At 40.2% G+C, this 26,115-nt stretch overlaps 2 protein-coding genes across 11 annotated transcripts in view; one reads left to right on the forward strand and one right to left on the reverse strand.

The window, feature by feature from the left end:
- The window catches only part of CARF (calcium responsive transcription factor), a 37,010-nt gene extending 25,068 nt beyond the window's left edge, over nt 1-11,942 (reverse strand). For all 10 annotated transcript variants that reach the window (XM_074911224.1, XM_074911216.1, XM_074911215.1 and 7 more), the window contains exons 1-6: nt 11,888-11,942; nt 6,998-7,122; nt 5,177-5,398; nt 4,111-4,231; nt 1,740-1,869; nt 149-233 (exon numbers count right to left, since the gene is read on the reverse strand). In XM_074911224.1, the coding sequence (XP_074767325.1) occupies nt 149-233; nt 1,740-1,869; nt 4,111-4,231; nt 5,177-5,398; nt 6,998-7,111 (672 nt within the window). In that variant the 5' untranslated portion in view covers nt 7,112-7,122; nt 11,888-11,942. The remainder of the gene's footprint in view (nt 1-148; nt 234-1,739; nt 1,870-4,110; nt 4,232-5,176; nt 5,399-6,997; nt 7,123-11,887) is intronic.
- Nucleotides 11,943-12,253: 311 nt separating this feature from the next.
- WDR12 (WD repeat domain 12) lies at nt 12,254-24,909 on the forward strand. The gene is made up of 13 exons (XM_074911230.1): nt 12,254-12,341; nt 12,423-12,517; nt 13,794-13,888; nt 14,538-14,644; nt 15,493-15,608; nt 16,004-16,158; nt 16,916-16,961; nt 17,745-17,830; nt 18,028-18,168; nt 18,281-18,386; nt 19,205-19,337; nt 20,148-20,220; nt 20,829-24,909. Exons 1-13 carry the CDS (start codon nt 12,301-12,303, stop codon nt 20,904-20,906), a joined length of 1,272 nt encoding a protein of 423 aa, XP_074767331.1. The 5' UTR covers nt 12,254-12,300; the 3' UTR covers nt 20,907-24,909.
- The last annotated feature ends 1,206 nt before the right edge of the window (nt 24,910-26,115 follow it).

Below are 26,115 nucleotides of genomic sequence, written 5' to 3' on the forward strand. Positions count from 1 at the left end.
CTAGTAGTACCAGCTAGTAGCAGTACTATTTCATAATACCAAGAAGCTTGAACACAACTTTTACAACTATTAATTATTCTTTTCATAGAGTAATATCATTATCTTAGATCTAGATGATAAAATATTATCAGAATTTTTTGCAGCCCACCTCACAGTTCCTGAGACGACGTGCCCATGCAGGTGTATTTGGTGGCAATGGCTGGAGAGGGATGGGAAAGGGATCTTCCAAAACTCTGAAAAATAAAAAAATATAGTCAAAGTCTATACAGACAACCAGGAAAGAAACAATTTAGTCTTAACAGGTAACAGATCAGTGCATTATGTATAACCCTACAGCACATGATCAAACTATACTGTATCAACTTCCCTTAAAAACCTTGGGTTAATTTTCCCCATATTCTATTTCATTGTTAAAATCATTCACAGTAAATGTAAGTATTAAAAAACCCCCACTGTTTTCTATATTCAGTATCCTCAGTACTGTTGCTTGACAATAATAGACAAAACATGGTGAAATAGACCAGTTGATTGTCTTGGTAATTTTCTTATGCAGATTGATGATGGAATGCTAAAGATTAAAACCAATATCAAACAGTTGTTAAATGTTGCCCATTTTAGTATATTTTAAATTACTGAAAACCAATTATTTTAAGTATCTAGTTTCTCCATGCCCTAAATCCTGGGGCAGATACAATGCTTACTCGATGTTTATTATTCTAAAGCTTAAGTGCATCACCTCCTGTCCATACCAGTATGTCTCCTTTCCAGCATTATTTTTCTAACACGTACATACGTGTTCACAAAATCCATTCACCAACTGTTTCTCTTCATTTTAAATGTTTATTGAATATATATAATTTGTGCTGCAGTGGGATTACTCTAATCTCTTTCACATCTTGATTTCAAAAAAGCATAAACAAAGCAAAGCCAGCCTGCAATCCAGAGTAAATGTTGTCTTGGGGGGGTTGACTTTTTTTGTTGTTGCTTTGTTTGTTTGTTTTATTTTTTCTTTTTTTTTTAAGCAAAAAAGAATTCCAGAGTATTCAGGAATTAAAATAGTAGGCATCCCTTGGCATGGGGACAGATTCGGGTGGATATCAAGAGAAGAAAAAGATACCAGCTATTTTAACTTTAGAAACTTTGCTGACCAATCTGCCTGTCTACACGTTCCACCAAAAGAAACACAATTAGCATCTACTCTCATATTTTATCACAGAAAGCTGAAGCAGTTATCCAGAGAACAAAGATCAGGCTCTCCCTGTTAATGCGAACTATTGAGATCTCTATCTAAAAAATTAATCTCTACAATCAATACTCTTGTATCTTGTGGTAGGGTGGTTTTAATATACCCATACAAGAAACCCTGCTCCCTCAAACTTCAACCTTCCCTGCAGTCCCTTCACCAGATCACTATCAACTCTTGGTCAGCAGTATCAATGTCTGTCTGGAGTCATTTCAGTAATTTGCAATGTGTTACTTTAAATGCCCCATAGTGCTCTGGTCAGAATATATTCAACTATCTCCAGAACACAGGTACTTTAGCTGCTTTTTCCACTGCTCTGGCACATACAAAAGCTGCCTGCAAACACAATTAGCTACACATTCACTAATACTAAGGGTTCACAATCTCCATTCTATGGTAATTTTGTGATAACTACTGCAAGAACAAACTGCAAGAAGAAAAGGAAAAACTGAGAGTGGATCAAAGTGACTGTTCATCCTTTTAACTCCTCACCTACCTGGTGGTTGTTTTCTTCGATACAGTGAGAGATGCCTGTGGATGTAGAATGTAACTGCTTGCACTGTCTGCTATAGCAGCCACCGCCACAGTCTGCAAGTTCCCATCACCACACTTCTCTTCTGAAACATCTTTGCAAAAATATAACAGCCGCCTGGTTAATAACTGAACTTGGAATGGGGAAATGATAAGCTGTGATTAAACTCTGTGTGTTAGAAAAACAAACATTTTGATATAAGAAATAAGATTTCTAGATGATAAAGTAGTTCAATAGTTGTGAATCAATACTCAAGCTCTAGGCATACATATGAAGATACGCTTGATAAGGTTGCTTGTACTCAAGGACTTTGGTAATCATGCTACTGCTAATGAATCCTTCCATAACAAAGCAAATAATCATAAAAACTTGTACATGACTCTGCTTTACATTTCCACAAATCCATACAAGATTGCACAAATATTTTGGTCAGCTGCAAATCACACACCGGTTGAGATTATGATACTGCTTTTTACTTAGACAAGAACACCTAAACAAGTAAAAACAGACCTCTTGTAATTGAATCTGACATGCTGTTAGAACAAATGTTTTAGACTTTCTTGATAACCAGGAGCAATCTGTAAGCCAAAAAATACTGTTAGATTGAAGCCTGGATATATAGTTAAATAAAAACATAATGGAAAACTGTGAAAGCAGACATTTGATACTTTGGGCTCAACATAAAGAAAAGGGAGCGCTCTCTGTGTGAGATTTTTCTCCTTCAGTTATGAAAGTTTCCTTCCCCCACCCTGAGAGAGTGATAAGCTATTGACTCAGTACAGAAATCACTCCACTAGAAAGTTTACGCCAGAAGATTCCTAAGTGTGCACCTCAGAGTAACACCACTACGGCTTAAAGCTTGGAGCACTGGTTCCTTCTTTGCAGACATGCCCTTAAGACACTACGGTCTGCTCTGAAACCTGTGCCATTTCACGCATTACCACCATGTGCAGGCAAGTGAAACTCAAGGGCTGACAGTCCATTCTCCTTCCCCTTTGATCTCCACAGTAAACCACTGACAAGCCTTATTGTCTTTTAAAGATCAAATAGCTACAAAGTCTTTTACAAAGTAAGTCTCTAGAAAAAAAAAAAAAAAAAACACAAAAAAAGCTGTAGCACTGTTGTAGGACATGTATTCAAACACTGTGAAACTGAGCTATTTGCAAACAGGGAGCTCCATGTAGGATGAAGAATGAGAATACAAAAATTCTATTCAGCATTGCAACTTACTACCTACAAAAAGTAGCAGCAATGCTTCAGTAACTAAAGGCTCATGGTCTACTTAATGTCACAGAAGACTACACTGTAACCAAACAGTGGTCTCACCCCTGCAAGGGCAGGTGAAAAAGGAAAGAAGGATGAGTATTAGGGTAGGAGCAAGCCTTTCAATGCAAGGTCAGGAAATCATATTCTAACTCTAAGTGAAAAGGGCTGGATCATGATTTAAATCCCAACTCTCTTTTCTCTCCAGCCAGCATCAGAACTCTTAGTCATACCTTTAAGCTCTCATTCCACCAGAGCACTTAACTAGTGCTCAGATTTTGAGAATTTGCTCAAATTTTGAGAATTTTAACCAGAAAATGCAAAAACAGTTTTAAAAACCTTGGAGAGTTTAATAAAATGTGACCACCTAGTTCTCTGTATTCTTCTGTGAATACAAACCTGTAGACAGCATTTTGCTATCCCACAAGGCTTGCAGATCAGTGCTTTCAGACTTCAGTATGTCCCTTTTCTAGAGGAAGCTTAAAACTTGTGCTTCTATTCGTGCATCTCACACATGTTTAAATGAGACCGTTAACAGATAGAGGGAAAAAAGTTAGCAATGAAGTGAAAGTTACATCTCATTTGCTTCACTGGGAACTGAATTTCTACCTAGGAACTTCATTCCTGGCTTCACAATGGATGCATCATCCCCAGACCTGAAGAACATTAATTCTTCTATATGCATTACATGAATGAACTACTTTGCTCAAAATGAAGTAAACAGGCAGAGAAAATTTGAAGCTGATAGTACAGCTGTCTGACTTGGCACCAATACTCTTATTAATGGTAAATAAGGCAAGAAGCAGCTTTCTGCTCAATATCTCTCTCTATCTATCACATATCTAAAGTAAGCATAATAGCTCTTCTTTCATAAGGCTTTTGCCCAACAGAAAACGTGATGTGTGCGGTGCCAGATTTCATAGTCATAAAGCAGATTCGGTAAGTATGTATTTTTGTCTTATAACTGACTTAGAAAAGAAAACACATACAAACAGGGTGCTTAAAAAAGAGATCATGCAGGATATGCTTTGGCACAGGAACACACACATCAAGACTCACGGGTTAGACTCACCCTGTGTGCTGGCCACATCCAGAAGTTGACCTTGAGGAATAATCACTTGGGCCATTCCTGGCTGGGCAGAGGGAATGACATGCAGCACCTGTCCATTTTCTGACTGGCTGGCAACAATCATCTGGAAGGCAATCACACAAAACCATGAATGGCACTAGTTTGTAGGGTGATGATCATGCAGCATGAATGGGTTTGCCTATTACCAGAACAGGAAATATTCTGGTTGGTTGGAACGGGGGCCTGTAAATTAACTTGATTTCACATAATAAGGAAACTGCCGATTTACTGTCAGTTTCTTAAAATTACTTTTCCCCTTTAAAATAACCCTTTAATTGATTAAAGAAGAGAAAAAACCACAACCTTACATGATTTTATGATGAATCACACATTTATTTGAAACTCACAACACTATTATTAAAGCTATCAAAAACCCGAAAGCAATTCATAGTTCGATTCACTGTAACCCCATTCATGGACTAGCAGAACCAATCACAACACAAAAATTTTGACCATTACTCCTAAGAAATTTACTACCATGGGCAGTTTTTCATGTGAAAGCAGATAGAAGAAAAAGTCCAAGCCCTTTTTTTTTTTTTTTTTTTTTTAAAAAAAGTACATTAAATCTCCTAGAATTCTGGAAAACTTTAACAACTGCTTATGGTAAACTTTCCCATCATTACCAAGATCTTGTTCCCAACAATGTTATAAAGCCTAGAATAACATAAAATATTGTCTTGTTTCTGATTTATTACACTTTAAATGGATGAAGTGTCTTTAGTGCCAGTACAAGACATGCCAACCAAAACCTCTGGATGAGTTACCTTTTTACAAAATAAGTGTCAAGAATTACAAAGCAATATTTTAAGCAAACTAAATCCCCCCCAAAAAAACCACAGAGAGACTTATCCTGGGAATACAGAGAAAGCAGCAGCGGTAGAAGTACAAGATCTCATCACACAGTAACATCCAGGCTTGATAATGACAGAAGACATAAGCTGTTTAATAGAATTAGTCACGGCTGCAGACAGGATTTACCTACCTGATGGAGGGTTTCACACTTACTCACCATGGGTGCACTGGGCCCTCCTAGGGGCTGCAGCTCATAGAGAGGCTGCCCGGTTTGGTCTGCCAGCTGGAACTCCTCTGCAGAGTGAGGCTGGGGCTGGGGTGGCCGCGCGGGTGCTGCCGATGATGGAGAACTGCCCGAGATGCGTACCCCAACGGGCAAGGCTGCCGGAGAGTCACTCTGTCCAAACAATGGATCCCTGGAATCCATGCAGGTTAGATGCTTTCACAGAGGAAAAAACAGTAAAATGTACTTTAATCTTGAATAGCAATTTCTATTAAAAAAAAAAAAAAAGAAAAGAAAGAAAAAGAAAAGAACACTTAAAACCAGCATACTGTATTGTAAATTTGGAGGGAGCTCTTGTCCTTCTGATCAAGAGGCTACTAGCTAACACTAGCCGTTCTATTTTTGTTTTCCATTTCCATCTTGAAGATGTACTCGTATTTCTGCTTCCTAGAACAAACTCTCTTTACTAAGGAGAAAGAAAATCCCTCATACTCAAAACATGTTCCTCAAAATCACTCATCACTTTAAATCATCTCAAGTCTACCTAGAAACTGAGAGAATTTATACCAAAAAACCCCACCTGTAAAACATTCACCAACTTGCTTTGAGTTCAGAGGAAATCCTGTTCTACCCAGCCTTTAGATACATGCATTTAACTATGAAGACAAAAAGCTCTATATGCTTTCTTAATTCTTTACCACAGAACAAACACAAACAACACAAAGCCGCCAATTCAAGTTCCAGAATTATACAGTGCAAGACCAAGAATTGGATCTTGCAAGTCTCAAAAAACACGTACTCAGAGCTCATTCTCATCAAGCTTGCAGAATCAGGTTCTTAGAGCACATCCCACTTACAATGAATTTAAAAGTTTAAGCACAAATATCTATCTTGTTGAAACTCTGACAAACCCAATATTAAACATGTAAAAATACTGGCAAGTAGGCAGCCCTTGTCTAAAACATCATGTCAGACTGTCATTTGGTCAATGCAAGAAGGAGTGCAATTTGTTGTATCTCTTGCAACAATCACACAAACAACTCTACAAATTTTTGTAGCAGAAACGTCAATCTACAAATCAAAAGAGCTGGGAAAAATGTTTCTAAACTTTATATTGAAGTCAGACCTGGGTCAAATAATCTTCTCAAAAATTACGCAGGTATAAATCTTCTGTGCTGAAACTGTCTACTGTAAACTACACCAGAAAAACAGCAACAAATAAATGGCACTAGTTGTGTTAAAGACATTGTGTAGAGAACGTAAACTTGATTTAGTAGTGTGATATTTTATGTTAGCTGAAGTAATCTGCAGAAGAACATTTATGCACAGAAATCTCTCTGACTAGGAACATCTGGCAATATTTGATAGTAAATATACTAAAGACTTTCCTTCCCCAATACCTACACAGATGTCCTGTGTCCCTGGATTCTTATTTGCCACATTTGGTCACTAAGCAATGTGACCTGATTTTCAAGTGTTCCGATCCCCTCCTACTCCAAGGCATGTCATCAAGTATTCTTTTATTAAAGGATTTTATTAACACAATAAAGCATATATTCAGCACTATAACAAGATCTATTAATATAATTACTAATATAATTACTAACAGTTGTCATTACATGTAACATCCAGATATTCATCAGTTCAAACTGAATAGCACAAGAATCCAAGGGAAGGAACTTCTGTACTTTTTTAAAAGACACAATGTATTACTATGAAGTCAAGAAAAAAACACATCGATGAAATATCATACTGTAAATTCATCAGAGAGGATGTAAAGAAAGCATCTACAAAGACAGGACATTCATACCTCACCTGAAAAACCTGATGATTTGTTTCTGACTCTCCTGTACTATTAGAGTTGCCTATGAACAAATCATTAGATCCTTCTTCCATAGCAATGGCATGGTCAGCTCCATTTTTTCCCATTACAAGATGACCTGAAAAAGTTACAAAAGTTTATTTTCAGCCTTCCATACTTTAACCTCAACCAAGACATTGTTGTAGGGGTTTTTTTGGTGTTATGAATTTATTCTTACAAGTTCTAATGCCATTGCAAGCTAACAGCACAGCCCTCAAGAAATCCTTGCCTCTTTTATCACTTTACTACTCACTGGAGGAAAATTTCAGTGTGTTGCTCCAGGAGTACAGTTTAGCCTCTTGTATAAGCCAATTTGCTTGACTTGTCATTGCACACACAGATACAAAACACATATTCACACTCCCCTTACTTTCATCTACATATGTTCACAAGCCGTCAACTAACAACCATACACATCTACAGAAGACTTGATACTTAAAGATACGTCAGCACTGCTCTACAAAAATATTAGTCATCTACTTCCACAATCAACAGACAGGATTTGTGTTACCCAACTCTGTCATGCAGCCACCTTGAAGTAAAATTTACAGCCATTTGTTTCCAAGGGCTATAAAACAGCATATAAATGAAATTAAATTACTATTGTTAGTCTACAGCAGTAAGCTTCGGGCAGAAAAACCGCTAGATATCCAAACCAAAATCTGCCATGAATCATGTGATAAAAGACAAAAGGCAAAGCTCCCAGCACTTCAGAGATTTACCTCCTATCGCAAAGAAAACTACGTCAATGAACTCAGCTGCCCACTATAAACCTTCAAGCAAACAGATGATATTGGACAGTGAATTGCCACATCCACAGGATAAGGCTTTCACCCAGACAGTATGCCCTTTAAAGCAATGACCAATCCCAAATATTCATAAACAATGAGACAAAATGACAAATTAATCTGGCCCCTACATTACTACAGTACATATATACTAGCCTACACAGATAATGTGCCAAACTGAACAGAAGAAAACTTAATTCCTGCAGTTTGGGGTGAGGGAAGGGGGAAAGGTGTTCAGGATTTTCCCATTCATTGTTTATTTTAAGGACAGACAGTGTTATATTAGCACAAGACTCCTACCACCTTTATCTTCTTCACCCCAACACATTGTAAATTCCTTGAGATGGACCTTCTTGGCTGTGTATTTCAGCCGTTTACAGCTTCAGGAGGGAGAATGTAAAAGGCTAGAGATTCACTTGAAAAGAACTGTACAGACCTACAGGCACAAATTTATTTTGCTTTGCAAAGATATAAAAGACCGCAGGCAAAGTAAATCCACATCTCCTTGGCTTTTGAAGCTGAATAAAGCATCCTGCTGATACAAACAATACTGTGAAGTTAAGCTGCTCATATGCTCAATATACTAAATACTTCCATCTAAAGCAGATTTATTTTTCCATTCAATTTTCAAGTGATGACACTCCAAATGAAGTTCCAAATGAAGTTACGTCACATGTACCAAATATTTTGCAGATTTGGATATGAGAACAATTATGAGATGTTTCAATTAAAATGTCTGAAGCATGTTAGCAACAAATGAAAAAAAAAAAGACAGAAAACTAGATGTCATCATTAGTCAACCACTTCCCCTCAGTTAAAAGATGCAAAGAAGATATATCAGTTTTTCCAAAGCAGGACATTCAATTCTGTGAGATTAACTGAAGAAGTTTCTTCTGGGGATATCAATGGCATGTACCTTGAGTGTGCTGGAACTTGATTACAGAACACAAGGACAGCTGTTTGAGGACAGACCAACAGCCCAAGTAGCCCAATATCCTGTAATAACAAAGCTCAAGGAAAAAATGACAGCAGTAGGGTAAATATACAGTGATATTTACCCAGCTTCCACTAACAAGCAGCCCAGAAATATCAGAAGTTTTATCTTTGTGTTTAAAAAATGCCCTTGGTACATTTTTGCCCTGTGACTTTGTCTAATCACTGTTCTAACCCGGGCAAACCACTGGCACACACATCACCCTGGACAATGAACTTCATGGTTAAACCATCCAAGTTTCATTAACCTAAGTGCTGTGCAACCCCAAACAAAAAAGATTTTTTTTTGTCTTAAAGAAATAAACTTTTACAGATACTTACAAGTACATACATAATAATAAATGCTGTAGTTGTATAAATACTGCTAATAAATTCCCCAAACAAGACAGTTTAATCCTGTATACATATATATACACGTATGGATACTTTGTCATGAATGGGTCAATAACATACAAGTATCTCTTTTCATAAACACTTTACAGAAGTGTCACAAAAGTTTCCAGCATACTATCACTGTATCCCACATTTAACAATGGGTTGAAGGAGAAATGTGGGAGTTTAATGTTAGTGTAAAAGGGTATCAACAGCGGTATCCTTAGTGCATATCTCAAACAGGCAGCTCTCCACACCTCGGCTTTAGCCTTAACTCAGCTCCACCCAAACTGCCCCACAGGCTGCTCTCCGTGAAGTCCACCACCCCAAGGTTTAGCAAGGATTAAGCCTTGGGGTTAGCACATTTTAATGCCATGGGAGTGCTTCCTTCACGCTCCCTCCATTTGGGAAGCACTTTGCTCAAAATAAAGGGAAATCTTTCAACTCTACAAAGAGAGCAAGCAGCCACAGAAACTGCTAGCACTGGCAAACACAAAAACCATCATGAGCACTTTATGCAGGGTCTTACAGGCAGGATCTTCAAGAGAGCAAACACTGCGCACTGCAGCCTAGCATACACATTGACATCAGTAGTTCAATTCCAAACACAGATGCACTGATAGTTCAAGATCATTTCGCAAAACACAAAAGGCAGTCAGATCTTGATTTATTTAGCCATCAAGAACTCCCACGATAATACAGCTGTCAAAGCCAGGGCACCTCTTACATATGCTGGGTTCTCACCGACTGTCATCTACAGACACAACCTGTATAACGCCAGGAACTCTCAACAACTTCTATAATGTTAGGAAAAAGATTTCAATGCCCACTGTGAGGTTAACTTTCTCCTAACAGTTGGAATCTCCCCTCTAATCCAGAAGCCCACATACTGTTTCTTAATATATAAACTTTTAAAGACACTAACAGAAAAGTCAAACTAGCATTACTTTAAAATCCTATTATTGACCGGTTACACCTCCACCCTACCTTAAGGCAGGGAACTCTATTTTCTGGCCTTCGATTCTTCATTCTATGGTAATAACTACAGCTACCAACTACAAGTAGTGGTCCCTAAAAATACCCCAGTTCTAGACTGACATAATTTTAAGGTTTCATATGAATGCTTGCCTCTGTCTTCCTTCGGAAGGTCTCCTTGTGAAGGCAACACGCAGCCAGATTCCAAAAGGAAACACTGCCATTCAACATCCCTGAGCTAGTTGAGTCAACAGCGCAAGATTTTAGTCATAAGAAACCTAATCTGTAAAAACCACGTAAGTCCATTGTCACAACAAGCACCTTCTACCTAGGAGTATTCTGTCAGGGCAGGAGGGAGGGAATTCTCTTGAATGTTTTAAGCTTCAAGTTTTTAATGCATACCCACCTAAAAACAAAAACAGGAAATCAAAGCTTGACTGTACAAGTTCGTATTTTAGCATTTCTGACAGCAATATTCCCCATTCTGGTTTTAATTTATGCTTCATGACAGGAAATACAGTCAAATGCCTCACCAACAATGTTTTTTGAGTTTTCCATGAAATGTTTCAGAGATTTAAGATAATTGTACAGTTTACAACAATTACACATTCTCTCTAGAAAAGCTACTTCTGATGACATTTCTCTACCATTATGAAAAGCACAAATTATGGTAAAATATAACAAGGAGGAAATTAGGGGATAGCAATACCCTCAAGTAAATGAGTTACAGTTAGCTTTATATCAACTTGTATCAGGTTTGAGATTTAGCTTATTTCTATTCAGGCAGATACTGTTAAGAATGCACAGAAGATCTGGGGACTCCCCTACTTAAAAGGCTTCTCAAGTAAGTAACTTTTGTGTAGCTAGCACAAGGATCTGGAAAAATGCACCTGTATTAATTATGTTGATAAACAATGTTAGATCTGTTAAGTACACTTAAGAAATAAATGAAATTTCAGAGTCTCAGAAAACGTTGAGACTCAACACCTGCCAACTCCAGCAAGTTGCCCCCAACCTGAGTCCCCACACAGGGAAAGCTCAGCTGTTTCCTGAGGCCACAAGTAACTGTCAAAAAGGTGGGGGGAAAAAAAAAAATACATACACCAAGCACGCATCAGGTACTCACACAAGCAGCCTTCTCCCAGAAAAGCAAATTCACTTACAGCTTCTTTTAGAGTCCACTGCATGTCGCGTTTATTACTTTTAGTTGGAAGTTTACTGTTGATGTGTCATTTACATGCAAGGAAGCAACCCAGGTTACACCAAGAAGACACCATCAGCAGCGAACAGTCCCATACGCCAGCTCACCGCCTCCTGCAACGCCGCAGGAACTACTCACCGCCGCGGTGGCAAAGCCGGTGCCGCGGGCTGCCCCGCATCGCCCCGGCCCGGCCGGGGTGCAGCAAGGCGGCCCCCGGGTGAGGGGGAGGCACAGCACACCCCTCTAGCAGCGCAGGGGCCTGCGACTGCCCCACGGCAAGGGCGGCCCGCCCTGAGAGGAACGGGGGGCACCTCATCCCCTGCCCCACGGCCCCGCACGCCCACCGCAGCCCCGGGGCGGGGGGGGGAGCGGCACACACGCGCGCGGACCTTGCCCGCCGCCCCAGGGGAAGAGCGCGGCCCGGCCCATTAGCGATCCCGCCGCCACCAGCCCCGGGGGGAGCGGGGGGGGCGGGGGGTCGGCCTCCCCCCCGCCCCAGAAGGCGCCTACTCCACCTGGGCTCGGCTCCCGCAGGCGCCGCCATGCTGCCCGCCCCTCGGCGCACGCGCGCCGCCGCGCCCCCCCTCCCGCTCGCTCGCGGGCCGGGCGGGGGCGCGCGGAGGACGCCGGGCAGGTGGCGGCGCGGGGCCTCTCGGGAGCCGTAGCTCGCGGGCCGGGGCGCGCGCGGCATGCTGGGCCTTGTGGTCTCCGCGGCAGCCCGCCGCCGGCCGCGCGGCGCAGCGGGAGGGGCAGCGGGAGGGGCAGCGGGAGGGGCAGCGGGAGGGGCAGCGGGAGGGGCAGCGGGAGGGGCAGCGGGAGGGGCAGCGGGAGGGGCAGCGGGAGGGGCAGCGGGAGGGGCAGCGGGAGGGGCAGCGGGAGGGGCAGCGGGAGGGGCCGGTCGCGGCACGAGGCCGGCGGCGGAGGCAGCATGGCGCAGCTCACGGCGCGGTTCCGCACCGAGAACCGCAGGTGAGGGGGCGCCCGCCCGGGCCGGGCGGTGGGCCGAGATGGGGGTTACGCCGAGGCGGTAACGACGCTGTGTGTCCGCAGGTACGCCGTGGAGGATGTGCCCTTCTCCGTGCCCGCGGCCTCTGAGACCACCGACCTCAGCCACCTCATCAACAAGCTGCTGGCGGCCGGTAACGGTAGGTGCCGGGGCGGGCGGCCGCTTCGCCCAGGCGGGAGCTCAGAGCAGCCCCGAGTAGGCGCCGGCCTCGCGCACTCGCCTTCGCCTCAGAGCCCTCGGCCGCGGGGTGACGGGTTCCACCGCAGCCCCGCGTGTCTGACCGCGGGCACAGGCTGCGCCTCTGCCAGAGGCCGCCCCTGCCCTGCGCACCAGGCGAGTTGGGCTCGTCCCCTGGCTGAACGCGACCCCTTGCGGGGCGTGGTGCCGCAAGTGGGACGGCTTAAGGCGGGCCAGGCCAAAGGAACGCGCTGTCCGAGTCAGAAGCAGCATCCTGGTACCCACAGGCCCGTCAGTGAAGTCAGGCCTCAGCCTGAGCCGGGTCTGTGCTTCGGTTTTGGCCTGGCTATCCAGAGTAAGGTAGTTTTTGAACTTGATCTGAAACTCGGCAGGTATCAGTGCTGGTGGGCAGTCCCTGGAGAAATGCTCCACCCTTTGCCCAGCACCTGTGCCTAGCACCACAGATCAGGCTGCCCCAGCAGATGATAATGGAAAGGTTTCACAAAACCTGGTAAAAGAACTAATAAAACTAAAGGTGTGCGCTTTATGAAAGCCTTTGAGAAGAGTTCAACCATCCTGTCAATGCTCGCTGAAACAGATCTGACAAAAGATTTTTTGGGGGGAAAGACCCCTGTGCGATGTTGAAAAATCCCTAGACTGATTGTATCTTAACCTGCTGAGACTTCTGCAAGTTGCTTTTAACTGAAGACATTGCAGACAACCTTGAATAGAAAACTAGTGTACCATGCAATTTTCTTGTCAAAATGTAGGCCTTTGTCAAGTATGCCATTACAGAGGGAGAAACATGAACCAAAAATATTTAGGATTTTACTACCACTGCCTTACGTGCACGGCTCTGGCTAGTAATGATAAAGATGTGGGTTACCAGTGGCAAGCTCCATACAGAACAGTGGTGAAGGACCACTGGGGTTTGATTAGATGTAGCTACAGAGAAAAGGAATCGGAAAAGAATGTGTTAACATTGAGAGGCAAACTTAACTCTCTGAACCCCAACAGCAGATTTTCCTTCCTCTGAACTCACACAGTCCTGTGGAATTTATGGGCTGCCCACTTACAGCTAGAAGAAATCAACTGTTGGGGGTTTGGGGTTTTTTGTTGTTTTTTTCCTAACCTCTCGCTGGGTCCGTTCTCCTGAACCAGTGACTGAATGATGCTATTCTTGATGGTATCAAATAAATAGTGACTCCTGAACATGGATTTTTCCTAATTTGTTTCAGCGGATCACAAATATGTGGAATTTGACTTCCTCGTCAATGGCCAGTTCTTGCGTATGCCGCTGGTCACACACATGGAAATGGAAAATATCTCCACGGTAAGTCACGCTCAGTTTCTCCCCATCTTGGACGATAGAACAGACTCAGCCAGTTTACTTCAATCTGATCTAGGTATTATACTGTCATCCTGACTAGGCAGACTTCCTTGCTCAGTTTTATTTCTTTTCAGACTTTTCCCAAGAGAACTCCTTGTATGTTTAAATCCATTCTGAACTGCAGAGAGTATGGGAGTGAGCAGTGCAAGGAATGTTATCCAGTCTGTTGTCTGGAAACAGTTCAGAGGGGAAATTCTTGTCTTATTCAGTTGAACATTAATATATTTTTATCTCCTACTCTATTAGTTACATTGGGGGATAACAGGGAGATTATTACTTCTAGAAAATGTCATGAAGTATTTTAGACACCAGTTTTGTATGGGTAAATACAGAAGAGGAATCTGACAAGAGTGAAATTATTTGATTTTGTTTCCAGCTTTCTATTAATAGTAATTTGATAAAAATATGGAAAGCAGTATAATTTAGATACTTTTTCTAAAGACTTTAATTCCATTAATGTGCCAAAGGACTTGGATACCAGGATCTTTGTCCAGTAAACTTGTATATTTGCACCATGCCATAGTTACGCATTATTGTTATTGATTAGAAAAAATAAAACCAACCTAAATCAGTATTTTGTCTGTGAACTCAGGAAGAAGTGGTGGAAATAGAGTATGTGGAGAAATATATGGCCCCTCAGCCAGAGGAATGCATCTTCCATGATGACTGGATCAGTTCTGTTCAAGCCACTGAAGAATGGTACCACACTAAGCCAATTCTAAGTTTTGTCTTGCTTATTGCTGTTGTGTGCAGAGGTGTCCATGGTGTCACATGGAGTGGTATTCTCTTTAATAATGTGGGTTTGGTTTTGTTTCCTCTTTGCTCTGTTTTTTTGTGTTTTTTTTTTTACCTGTCAAGTCAGTCAACTACTTGCTTTTGTAAGCAGTTCAGTTTTAACGCCTCTATTCTATGGTGACAGTGACTGTTAACAGAAGCAGAAAACAGCTAGAGTCATGAACACATTAATACGAATGAATAATACAAATGCTGTTTACTATCTGTTAAAGGACAGCAAGATTTCCTTATCTCTTTTTAGCTTAAACCCTTGACTTCAAAGGTGACATTCACTAGAAACAAATATAATAGTGTACTTTATGCAGAGCTTTTCTTTAAAAAAAAACCAACCAACCATCGTTGTCCTTTTCTACTGTCTTTTCATATTCATTTTCCAATCAGCAAGGCAATGTTCCTATATTAAGTAACATTTTGAAAATGCTTTGAGAGCCTCTAGTAATACCACAAACAACAAATTATCTTTTGTTTTAAATGACATAAGCAATCTTGAGTCTCACCTACCAGAATATTCAATACTCTTACTGCTTTTTGCCCCTTATTCCTAGCCTTGCAGTTGTAGGTTTTAATGAAGCTTTGCTCTGTAACAAAAAGATTTTTTTATTTTCCAAACTTTTTTTTGGTAGGCAAAGTAGCTGCAACAAATTCAAAATAGCTAACCAGTTACTATGCTAATATTTTTTCCAAGTTGAGGCTTTTCTTCATAAAAACATTGGTTTTAAAGACAATAATGTTTCAAATTCTGTACCTTGTAGGATATTAACTGGCTGCTACGATCAGACTGCTCGAATCTGGTCTTTGGAAGGAAAATCCATCATGACGATAGCTGGGCATACAGAAGTAGTGAAGAATGTGGCATGGGTGAAACAAGGTCAGCATATATATATTAGGGGAGTAGTAATAGTTTGATTTATTGGGGAAGAAATGTCAGCATTCCTCAGCCATGAATATTTAATTATCTAAATGCTACAATTATTTTGATCTCCATCAGTGATGTTAGAAATGAAAGTTATGGTGTGAGTAAAACAGGCCTTTAACAGTAATGATCATAATTAGTTTAACATGTATGTTGTTTATCCACCCTGCAGACTGCATTAGCAAATACTGGTATGTGTATTTACATTAGTAGTTGCAGGGTAACATGAGATAAACTAAGATATGTATGAATTTCTATCTGCTATTTCTTCTTTGACTAGAATAATTATATCTAGACTATAAAGACTTTGTAAAGCTGTTGGGTGTGAGCATGACTTTTTTCTTCCTCAGATAGTTTATCATGCCTGTTACTCAGTGCTTCAATGGACCAGACTGTCCTGCTATGGGAGTGGAATGTGGAGAAAAACAAAGTGAAAGCCCTTCACTGCTGCAGGGGACACGCTGGGAGTGTAGACTCCATAGCTGTTGATTGTACGAGAACTAAAGTGAGTGACTCCTGGAAAGAAACCTCTGTCTTTTGGAATGTTAGCAGCCTGTATCTCAAAATAATCATGTCTCTGTCCCTGCATAGGTACTAGTCATCGTGTTGTGATGACTGACACGCTGCTAAGTTTCCAGTCTTGTTATAAATGGTGGTTATTGAGGATTAGGAGTGGTATGTAAGTGCTAGGCTAGTGATGCACTTAACCTCTAGTATCAAAAAGATGAAGGTGACTTTAGATAGCACGGGCCACTATACTGTTGTGTTTGATTTCTGTGAGCGAAGCTGAATGTTTATTTTAAAGTAAATTTTACTTATAATGCATGTGAATTTTGTGTTATACTGAACTATTTTCAAATTTGACCTAAATTTTCACAATAACTTTGGTGGAAAATAAATTTCCAGAGTGATACTCAGAAAAAGCAGGTGGGAAGAGGTCCTTTCCCTTTATTGAGGAATTCAGCAGTTAAAGAGCACTCACTGCAAAGGTAGAGTCATTGCTCCCAGTTTGACTCAATATCAGGGAGGTTAAAATAAAACCTTTTGGTGGTGAAGGAGATAGAGATATTGTGTAGATATTTTCCTGCAAAGGAAGGACAAAAAATAGTTGGATATATGCTGAACTGTTGGGGTTTTTTTGAGGAACCTAGCACTTCATGTGTTATAACCCACTGGTTAATTTTTCAGGCAGGAAGTGTATTTAGTATGGCTTACAAGGTCTGTCTGGATCAATTTTTAACAAAATGTTTCTGCTCATACAGTTCTGCAGTGGATCCTGGGATAAGATGTTAAAGATCTGGTCTGCAGGTAAGATAGGCATAAAGCTGGGATTCTTGACTCTCTTAAAAAACCCTGTACTTAACCTGAAAGATATATTTGAATACTTTTTTCTGCCAGAGAATTTGAGTCTTAATATTAAAAGCAAGATAGAACTTTTTTTAGAAGGCTATATAACAGTATATCAAGTTACTGGTTTAGTTGGAAACACAATTTCAGATATGGTTAGCAACTGTGTGCTGATGTTTATTCGGAATATAATATTTTATCTCTTTTATTTTTAATGGATTTATATAAATGTGCAGGCTTAAGTATAGACTTCTTACAAATCAGAAGTCTGTGGGTTATTTTCCTGTTCTATTATTGACGCTATAATATGGAGGACAGTAAGATGACCAGGTCTCTTCTAGAAATGTAGACTAAACCCATTTGATCTGAATGCTTTCTTTTGTGGTTCCAAGTCGCCATCTTTCAGTTTGAGAGTATATATGTAGGTACTATAGCTAAAAGAAAGGTTGTGTTTATCACACACCTGAATTGCTGGAATTTTCCATGCATAAGGATGGTCTTAACATTTCATTGGGATGTCATTTTAAAACTGCGTGACCTGGAAAACAGCACTTACTCTGTATTCATTTTTCCTCTTTCTCAAAATGGAGATAATACTGATGTGATCAGATCAGATTAAAAGGTTGAAATATTCATGCATCATAGACAGGTTAGGTCCTGTAAATACAGGGGTTTGCTTAATTACTTGTATAGAAATGCAACTCAAAAACTTCTAGATCAAGTCTGACTTGTTTTGTGTCACAGTACCAACAGATGAAGAGGATGAAATGGAGGAATCAGCTAACAGACCACGAAAGAAGCAGAAAACTGAACAGTTGGGACTAACGAGGGTAAGATGAGCTCTAGGTTTGTCCAGGATTTTTTTTTTTAGAGGTGTGGCCACACAGAAGAATTTCTCTTTGTTAAAAGTGATTATATGAAAACTTCCAGTGATATGTCTCAGGCTCAGTAGACAACATATTTTTATTTGTTGATGTAATAGATTTTATGACTATATTCAATCTAATCTCTCACCTTTAAATTTTAGACTCCTCTGGCAACCCTCTCTGGCCACACAGAAGCTGTCTCCTCTGTGCTGTGGTCAGATGCTGAAGAAATCTGCAGTGCGTCATGGGACCACACCATCAAACTCTGGGATGCTGAGACTGGAGATCTCAAATCAACTTTGGTGAGATCATTATACTTTGTAGGTTCAGCTGAAGTCCAACCCAAAGAAATAAGTCGTGCAATAGAGTAGCTCCTCTCTTAAGAGGTTTGGTTTGGTTTTTTTTTTCTGACAGACAGGAAACAAAGTGTTTAATTCTGTCTCTTACTCACCACTGTGTCGACGCCTCGCATCTGGGAGCACTGACAGACATATTAGACTATGGGATCCTCGCAGCAAAGGTGAGCTAAAACATGCATGTTCTCAAAGTTGTTCGTTCATTCAAAATCAGAACTTCTCCCTGTTGGGAGACATCTCTCAAACTGTTTTCTGGTCCCTCTGCCTAAAACAAGCCATTCGGAATCTTTTATTAAATAGAAAGTTACATCTATTTTCCGAAATCCGATGCAAGACTTTTGATTTCTCACCTAAAAATCCAGAAAAGTAACTCATCTTAGGTTATCCCTTTTTTTTTTTTGTTTTAAACTTAACTAACGAATGTTCAAATGTGCAGTTGCAACGCTGAACTATTTCTTTTGTAAGGTTCACACCTGAGTTGGTCAGACCATCATTAAAGTGAAATAGTAGTCGCTTTGTTAGGATATGGTGGTGCCACATCTGACAGGATTGTGGATAATTTAGGACTGAACCTACCTTAGGCTTTTCATTGACATGTTTACTTGTTTTCGTAGATGTTTACCTGTTTAACTTCTATAAATCTAATCCAGCATTTAACAGTATTATCTTTTTATATGTTAATGATAAAAGGGGTGGGTTTTGTTGGTTTTTTTTTCAGAAATCTTTGAAAAGAGTTTAGTGACAAGAAAATGCATTTTGAGTTTTGTTTGGTGTGTCATTCATGTCCTCCCCCTGAACTTGTGTGGTTTGTTTGCTTTCTTTAAAGTTCATTTTGATTTTTGAGGTTAGAATTACTGGTGGGAGAAACACTTACCTTGAGCACAAATATGTGGCTGACTGCTTTTCTCACTGGATTTTGTCTGCATCTTAGAAGTGTTGGTTTCAGTCTAGTGATATCTTTTTTTCCCTGCTTTCTGTTCAGATGGCTCCTTGGTTCTCCTGTCTCTAACATCTCACACAGGCTGGGTGACATCTGTGAAGTGGTCACCTACCCATGAGCATCAGCTGATCTCTGGTTCTCTGGACAACATTGTGAAGCTCTGGGACACAAGGAGGTAAAATGGACATGTGTTCTTTGCTGGTCAAAAGCACGTAAGCTTACAGGGTCAGTTAAGCTAATGAAATAGCAAAAGTAGTCTGAGACATTCACTGGAAATTACTGTGGCGTTTGTGGGAATCCTCTAGGTTGTAGGAGTCAAGCATATAACAAAAGGGAGAAAAATACTTGTAGCCTACCAGAGGACATGTGGCTTAACGTCTGTGAGAGCTGTATGGCATTCCAAGACAGGACTTGCCTGGCATTAACAGCAGGACTAACATGCAGAAGGCAGCATCCATAACATTGCTACTGGGATTAGGAACAGCAGAATGCCTGCTAACTATTCTTCTGGTGTAAGGAACAAAATACATTGTAAGGAATGAGCCTGCCAGCATGAAGTTTCCCTTGGTACTCTTTTCAGACCTTTCATTACAAATTTCCAAGCAATTCAGAAGACATAAATGGCTGGAAAACACATGCAGTCAAGCAGCATCTACACGTGGAAGAATGAAACTATGTGATAAACTGTTCCTAACAAGCAGGATTAGGATTGACTAAATTTCAGGGTTGCATGCAAGCAGGTGAAAAATGTTGCTGCTTTTCTCTTTGGGGATGTAGGGAGGGTTAACACTCTGATCGGCTCTGGAGAAAGGAGAGGAAACATTACAGATGGTAGAATGTCTGTAGTCTCTGAGAGTGTTTATAACTGCCAGACCACATCTGGTTGATAGCATCATGATAGAATTTCTTCCGGGGACCAATTTTGTTTTCTGTGATTGCTCACATATCTTCAAACGTGTGACTGTAAATACCTGTGTTTTACCAGTTGCAAAGCTCCTCTGTATGACTTGGCTGCTCATGAAGACAAGGTGTTGTGTGTGGACTGGACAGAAGCAGGGGTAAGACTGAAGAGCACGTGACTCAGTTTATATGCATGGTGGTTCGGAAGAGGGCTGAGAGCTGGCACGGACTATTTGCTCCTTTATGCTTAAAGATGACAGGAACTTTTAGGTATGCTTTGCTTGATACTGGGTGTTACTGTCATATGCACTGTAGCACCTTCCCCATACTACTGTGCAAAGGAGTAGGATGGCAGTTTAAGCTCTGTAGCATTAAGGGAGCATTACAACATGGAGAGACGCGAGGAGAAAATACGTGTTCCAAGGTACCATTTGCTGCCATGGAGACTAAAGCAGCAGCATGAACTGACAACTGGGGCACAGCAGTACATGTGGAAGGGGGGAACCACATAATCCTCTTACAGCAAGCTGTTCTGCTACTGTAGTGGTACACACATGTATCAAATGGGGAAAAAACCATTTCGTTAATATTCAGATTGCATTGTGGCTCCTGTTCTCAGTAAAAGGCAGGAAAACCTTCCCTGCCAAAACTTTGCTTCTAATTTTAGGAGGAGGGTAAGAGACAAGGTTGCTTCTGCAATTCGATTGTGGGTTTTAGTCATACATTAATAGGGATATTAATCACAGTTTTCTTTTCCTCTCATTAGTTGCTGTTGAGCGGCGGTGCAGACAACAAACTGTATTGCTACAGATACCCAGCTACAGCCTCTGATGTTGGAGCATGAAGGTCAAGAGGCAGAAGACTCTTCTCCCAAAAGATTTTTGCAGCAGTCACTCTGTTAGCAACCTACACAACCAAGATCTGAAGGAGTTTTTTGTTGATCAGACACCTGTTGTTCCTGTTTTTTGTATTGATAACCTACATCCTTATTTGTCACAGAAGAATGACAACAGTTATAAATGTGAATAGGGTGAAACAAAGCAAAGTGTGTTTCCTCCCTTTTTGATGGCTTTGAATTAACATCTTTTAAATGACTATTTGTTCAGCCCTTTTACTAAGGAGTAAACTGTTTCCAGTGCTTACAGAAAAATTACTCGCTGGACTAAATTAGTTTTTTGAGTTCACCTGCTTTCCCTTGGAAAAAAAAATAAAACTTACCTACAGTTCATTGGTTTAGTGCCTCACCAGATAAAAAACAGACATCAGTCACACTTCTCCTTGCAGTAGGACTGTTGGCAGTTCTTACAATAAGGCTCTTAATTGATGAACCCAGGCTTCTTTTTAGGATGAAGACTTTGTACATTTGCAGTGCAAGTGGTGTGATATAAAGGAACTTGACAGATTTACTGCCAGATTAAATATTCCAATTTTGTTGCTCATAAATTAGGGCCGTAAACTACTTTATCAGAATGTTCCTGCCTTGTGCCACAGTACTTGTTTATGCTGCAGTACAATAATGAGCTATCTTACTCCTATAAAGCAGCAGATGTATAGAAACAAGTGGAAGATCACGCAGAGAAGGCAGAAGAAAAATTAATTTGTTCCTAGAAAGAACGGATACAAAAACTTGTAATAGTTTTTAGATGGATAGAGGGTAAGTACTCATTTTCTCTGGTGGTGGTCTTGCTTTAATTCAATATTTAAATGAAAAAGCTATTATTACAGTTTGTGAGATGCCATATATGTGATGTTAAACCAGCACATAGTTTAACAGTGTGGAAACCAGACTTGAATATCCTCACTAATGTCTTAACTTCCAATAAATGTAAGAGCTGTACAGCATAATCAAGTCAAATGCTTAAATTGCAAAGTTAATTTTTTGTTGAAGAGTAAAAACTCTGACCTCCAGGTTTACGGTATGGACAAGTTCTATCTAAAGCAGTTGAGGAAATGGTAGAACAGCAAAGCTGTGGAGAAAACTGCAAGGGTACGGGGGAGGGATCTCTGATCCCTTGGTTCTGCAAGTAATGTACTGCAACTACTAGACTAACCTTTATTTACAGATGCTGCTTACAAGGAATTGTCTTGCCCTCATCATGTTATCCATGTGCATGTTCTTAGTATGCTTCATCCTTTCTAGCACACTATTCATACTTTAATAGAGTAACTGATTATATTTTTTTCTTATTTAAACTTTATTCCTTTAAAATATTGATTTCTATTTACTCCATAAACTAGAATTTGCAAATATGGTGTGAATAATTATTTTGTTTTGTAAACCTACCAAAAATACAAAGCACTTTTTGAGCACGAATTTAGTATGTGCTGGAACATGCAGTATTCCTGCTTCCCCACTATTACAGGTTTGTATAATTTCACGTGCACATTTGTGGATACGCCAGTCTACTCTAGCAATCGTTAGTCTAATACTCATGAAAGTTTTTTTAAAATCTAATAGTTTTTTAGTATGAGAGTAATAGCCTCTTTAGGTAATCCTTAATCCAGTATACCCGACTTTTGGAGGTCTCAACCAAGTGAAGTTCGGAGGTGTTTTTAATGGAAGGCAAGACAGTGAAGGAAGTTTGGAAACTAGTTTCCATTATTTCTCTTCAAGACTCCGAGTGACCATTTAATCTAAAGTCTTGAGCTATTTTGTGTATTATAAGAAACATCCATTTTATTACTCTTTGCAGTTTTTCTTCCAGGTAAACTACACTTGAGCATAGTGTTTAGAATTACTGTGGTATTTTAGTCAGCTGTGGAGCATCCCCAGCCAATTAAGCAGTTGATAAAAATAAGTGGGTTCTCTTACAAGCATATGTCTGAAGACTTATGAATGCAAGATAGGTACCCTGAATGCTGGCTTTTTACCTTCCCAGAAGGATTTTTAAAATACTTTTTAAAAGATCATGTCAGTTGGGCTGTCAGCTTAAAAAGATTAATATTATTTACACTTAAGAAATCCAAGCTGGCATTTATTGTTTCAGTTTCAAACACTGAATCCATTAGATCTACTACACCTGTCACCTGTAATAAATACACAGAGTGTAACTAGAAAGGTACGTTTTGGTAGATCATAGTTCAGCAGGAGGGTTTTTGCAACCTCTTCTCACTTTGGGTTCTTTTATTTGGAAAAGTACTGCCTCAGACACAGAAAGAAGCAACTAAGTAGACCATATTAACGTTATGAAGTGATATCAGCATAAGTACAATGTATTTTTTGAATGCATTTGTATTATTACTGTCCTAGTTCAACACTTCTTAGATTTGGCTGACTGACAGTTCTTTGGACAATCTCTAATCTTAATGAAAACATTTTAATATTTGTTTCCCTCCAAACCCACAGTTCTTTATTTTAAAATGATGTGAAATTAGAATATCCCCATGAGTTAATTTTAAAATTACAAAAGAACTGAGTCAAAGCCAAATTAATCTTCCAGCAGCAAGCTCCTGACAGTGATTCTACTGACAAAAATACCTCTCCCCTCCAAACATTTCTGCATATTCCTAGTGCCCTAGCAGCATAATACAGAACAATAAATGACTTGTGTGCTAACTGCTAGTTTTCCTTAAACATCAGAGTGATGCTGCAGGTGAGGGGAATAAAGACAATAATCAGCTACTGAAAGCTTTACTCATTTTTTGTGTCAATGGGAAGGGAGGGTTGGTTTGTATTTGAGAGCTTGTGCAGTAAGTTGTTCTATGTCATCTTTTCATTCTGCAACTGAAACTTTAATTCATTTTAAACTTTAATTTCTCAGCCTTCTCTCAAGTAGGAGATTCAATTAAAAACAAGGGTAGGGGGAAGGAAACTATAACTGTTCAGTGAAAGTGACACACAACCTCCATCAGCATGTGTGATAATGCCACTCACTGTGGTCCAAGCACACAGCCCCCTGGCAGGGAAGGGCACATCAGCTCACCCACTGCACGGCTTTGAGACCCCCAGACTCCCTCCTGTACCTGCTCCCCAGTCAAACGCTTTGGAGCTGGACCCCCTTCTCCAGGTGGGAGCCGCTGAGTGCACCGTGCACTCTGGAGGCACAGGTGAGAGGACAGGACAGGCTGACAGAAGACTGGGGGTTTCTCAGGTTGCATTTATTTATGGCTGCGGAAAGGATGCAGATCTGCAGCCAGCACTGCTTTGCCTATTCCTTTCAGTATACACCCCATAGCCTGGTGGTGAGGTTTTTCCTTAATGTAAATAAACTCAGATGAAATTCAAATGAGTTTTGTACAGGCTGATGAATTTCCAGTATATACTCGACATAGTTCCCCAGATTTCAGCACACATAGGTTAGAAAATAGATCTAACTACATATGCTTGAAGTGAATTCTACAATTTAAACAAATATATTTCACAGAGCTTGGAAGGAAAATCTTGTCTAGAAAAAGGAATACACTTAATGAAAACTCATATGAGGTTTTCTACTGCATTTTCTGTGACATTTCAGCAACAGAAAGCTCTAGATAGGCATATGCAGAGATTCCCTGAAGGAAAAAAACACACACAGTCTTGTTTTAAGTCTTGTTAATTATCAACTTGTTACTTAAACATGGATATAGGTTTAAGAATTTTGGAATTTTTAATGTTTTTCTCATCAGTGAATTTTAATGGAGGCTACAAAGACATTTACAAGTTTGTGTGATTCTAAACATATTTCTTAAAATTTTAAAAAATGGTGGATCAGATTTGGGCAGGTCTGTTCCATGACCTTACTGAAATTTCAGCATGTGCTCTTTTCCTCTGTTGTGGGAAAGGAGAAAGGTTTTGTCAGATTAAATACTTAATGTGAACTAGGTCAACACACTTGACTTGGATTTCTAGTCTCTGTCAGAATGGGGCTGCTAAGCTGGCCCTCACATGCCCCAGTCCAGGCGTAAATACAGTTTATGGATTATCACCTGGCTTCATTTAATGCTATTGTTTTAGTGCATGTTTTTGTTTTCTTGTTAAAAAAAAAAAAAAAATCACATTTAGTAGGATTAGTTGTTGTTTACCTGTAAGTTTTACTAAACATGCTTTGAGAATACATAATTGTGGCAGGTCGTCCTGTCACACTATCCCTGTTGCACCTCTCTATGATAGTTAAATGGTTGAGGAAGAGCTTTCCAGAAAACAAGGCTGAAGAAACTGTTCTAACATGTCTCCAAAATCTCTGCATGTTGGCAGAGATCTCAAATTAGGTGCAAAACTTGGGTTAAAATTAATTGTCATGAAAACCAATTTAAATTGTCCTGTAAATTGCATGAAATAAGCGGATTTTTCAGCTGCCAGTAAGAGGCTGGCTGAGTCTGGTCTAGGAAAAACAGCTGCTCAGACTGGATGAGTCTACCAAGCTGTCCAAATCAAGACATGTACTGGAAGGAATGCTGAAAACATCTCTCAAACCACAAAAATGTAGATTTCTGTATCAGTTACAAAATTCATATTCAAAACTTCAAAATGTCATCTTTGCATATCTTTGCAGCTTATTCCATTTGGGCAACTAGTAGCCTGTGGCCAACAGGGAATCTTAGCATGAGTTTAAAAGCCTGTAAAACTAAACAAACTTTGAAATAAATGCTTTGTGATTGCTACTGAGACTTTCAGCTTAAGCCAACAAATTTCTTTAAATGTCTGAAATCATCTCTGACTGCAAACCAGAAATCACAAAAAGCTGTATGGAGAAATATGATATGCCAACTATAGCAAAACATCCCAATAATCTAGATTGCTAATACAAAAGGGTCCTCCTCCTCATGCTTTCTATTGTCTATGGTCTATAAATTTGGAGTAGGGAAGTTCTGATCTTCAGTCAGACCACAGCTGCTGTAAACTGCATGCAGCAGACAGTTCAGATCACTTGGAAGAGCATTCAGGAAATGCTCACTGATTTAATTGCTCTCCTTCAACTCTACCTCTATCCCAGCTGTTGAAAACATCTGAGTTTATTACACACACCTGCACACACAAAGCTACTTCACAGATTTCTGCACACAAGACAGGGCAAAAGACCAGCCAGTGGTTGGCAAAACGCAGAAGAAATATTAGAAATTGAAACAAGCTCACC

Source organism: Athene noctua, chromosome 7, assembly GCF_965140245.1.
Source record: "Athene noctua chromosome 7, bAthNoc1.hap1.1, whole genome shotgun sequence".
NCBI lineage: Eukaryota > Metazoa > Chordata > Aves > Strigiformes > Strigidae > Athene > Athene noctua.

Coding starts and splice junctions, on each gene's coding strand:
- WDR12 (XM_074911230.1), top strand. CDS start 12,301: ATGGCGCAGCTCACGGCGCGGTTCCGCACCGAGAACCGCAG. Junction 15,609..16,003: donor TGTGGCATGGGTGAAACAAG/GTCAGCATATAT, acceptor TTTCTTCCTCAG/ATAGTTTATCATGCCTGTTA. Junction 18,169..18,280: donor GAGATCTCAAATCAACTTTG/GTGAGATCATTA, acceptor TTTTTCTGACAG/ACAGGAAACAAAGTGTTTAA.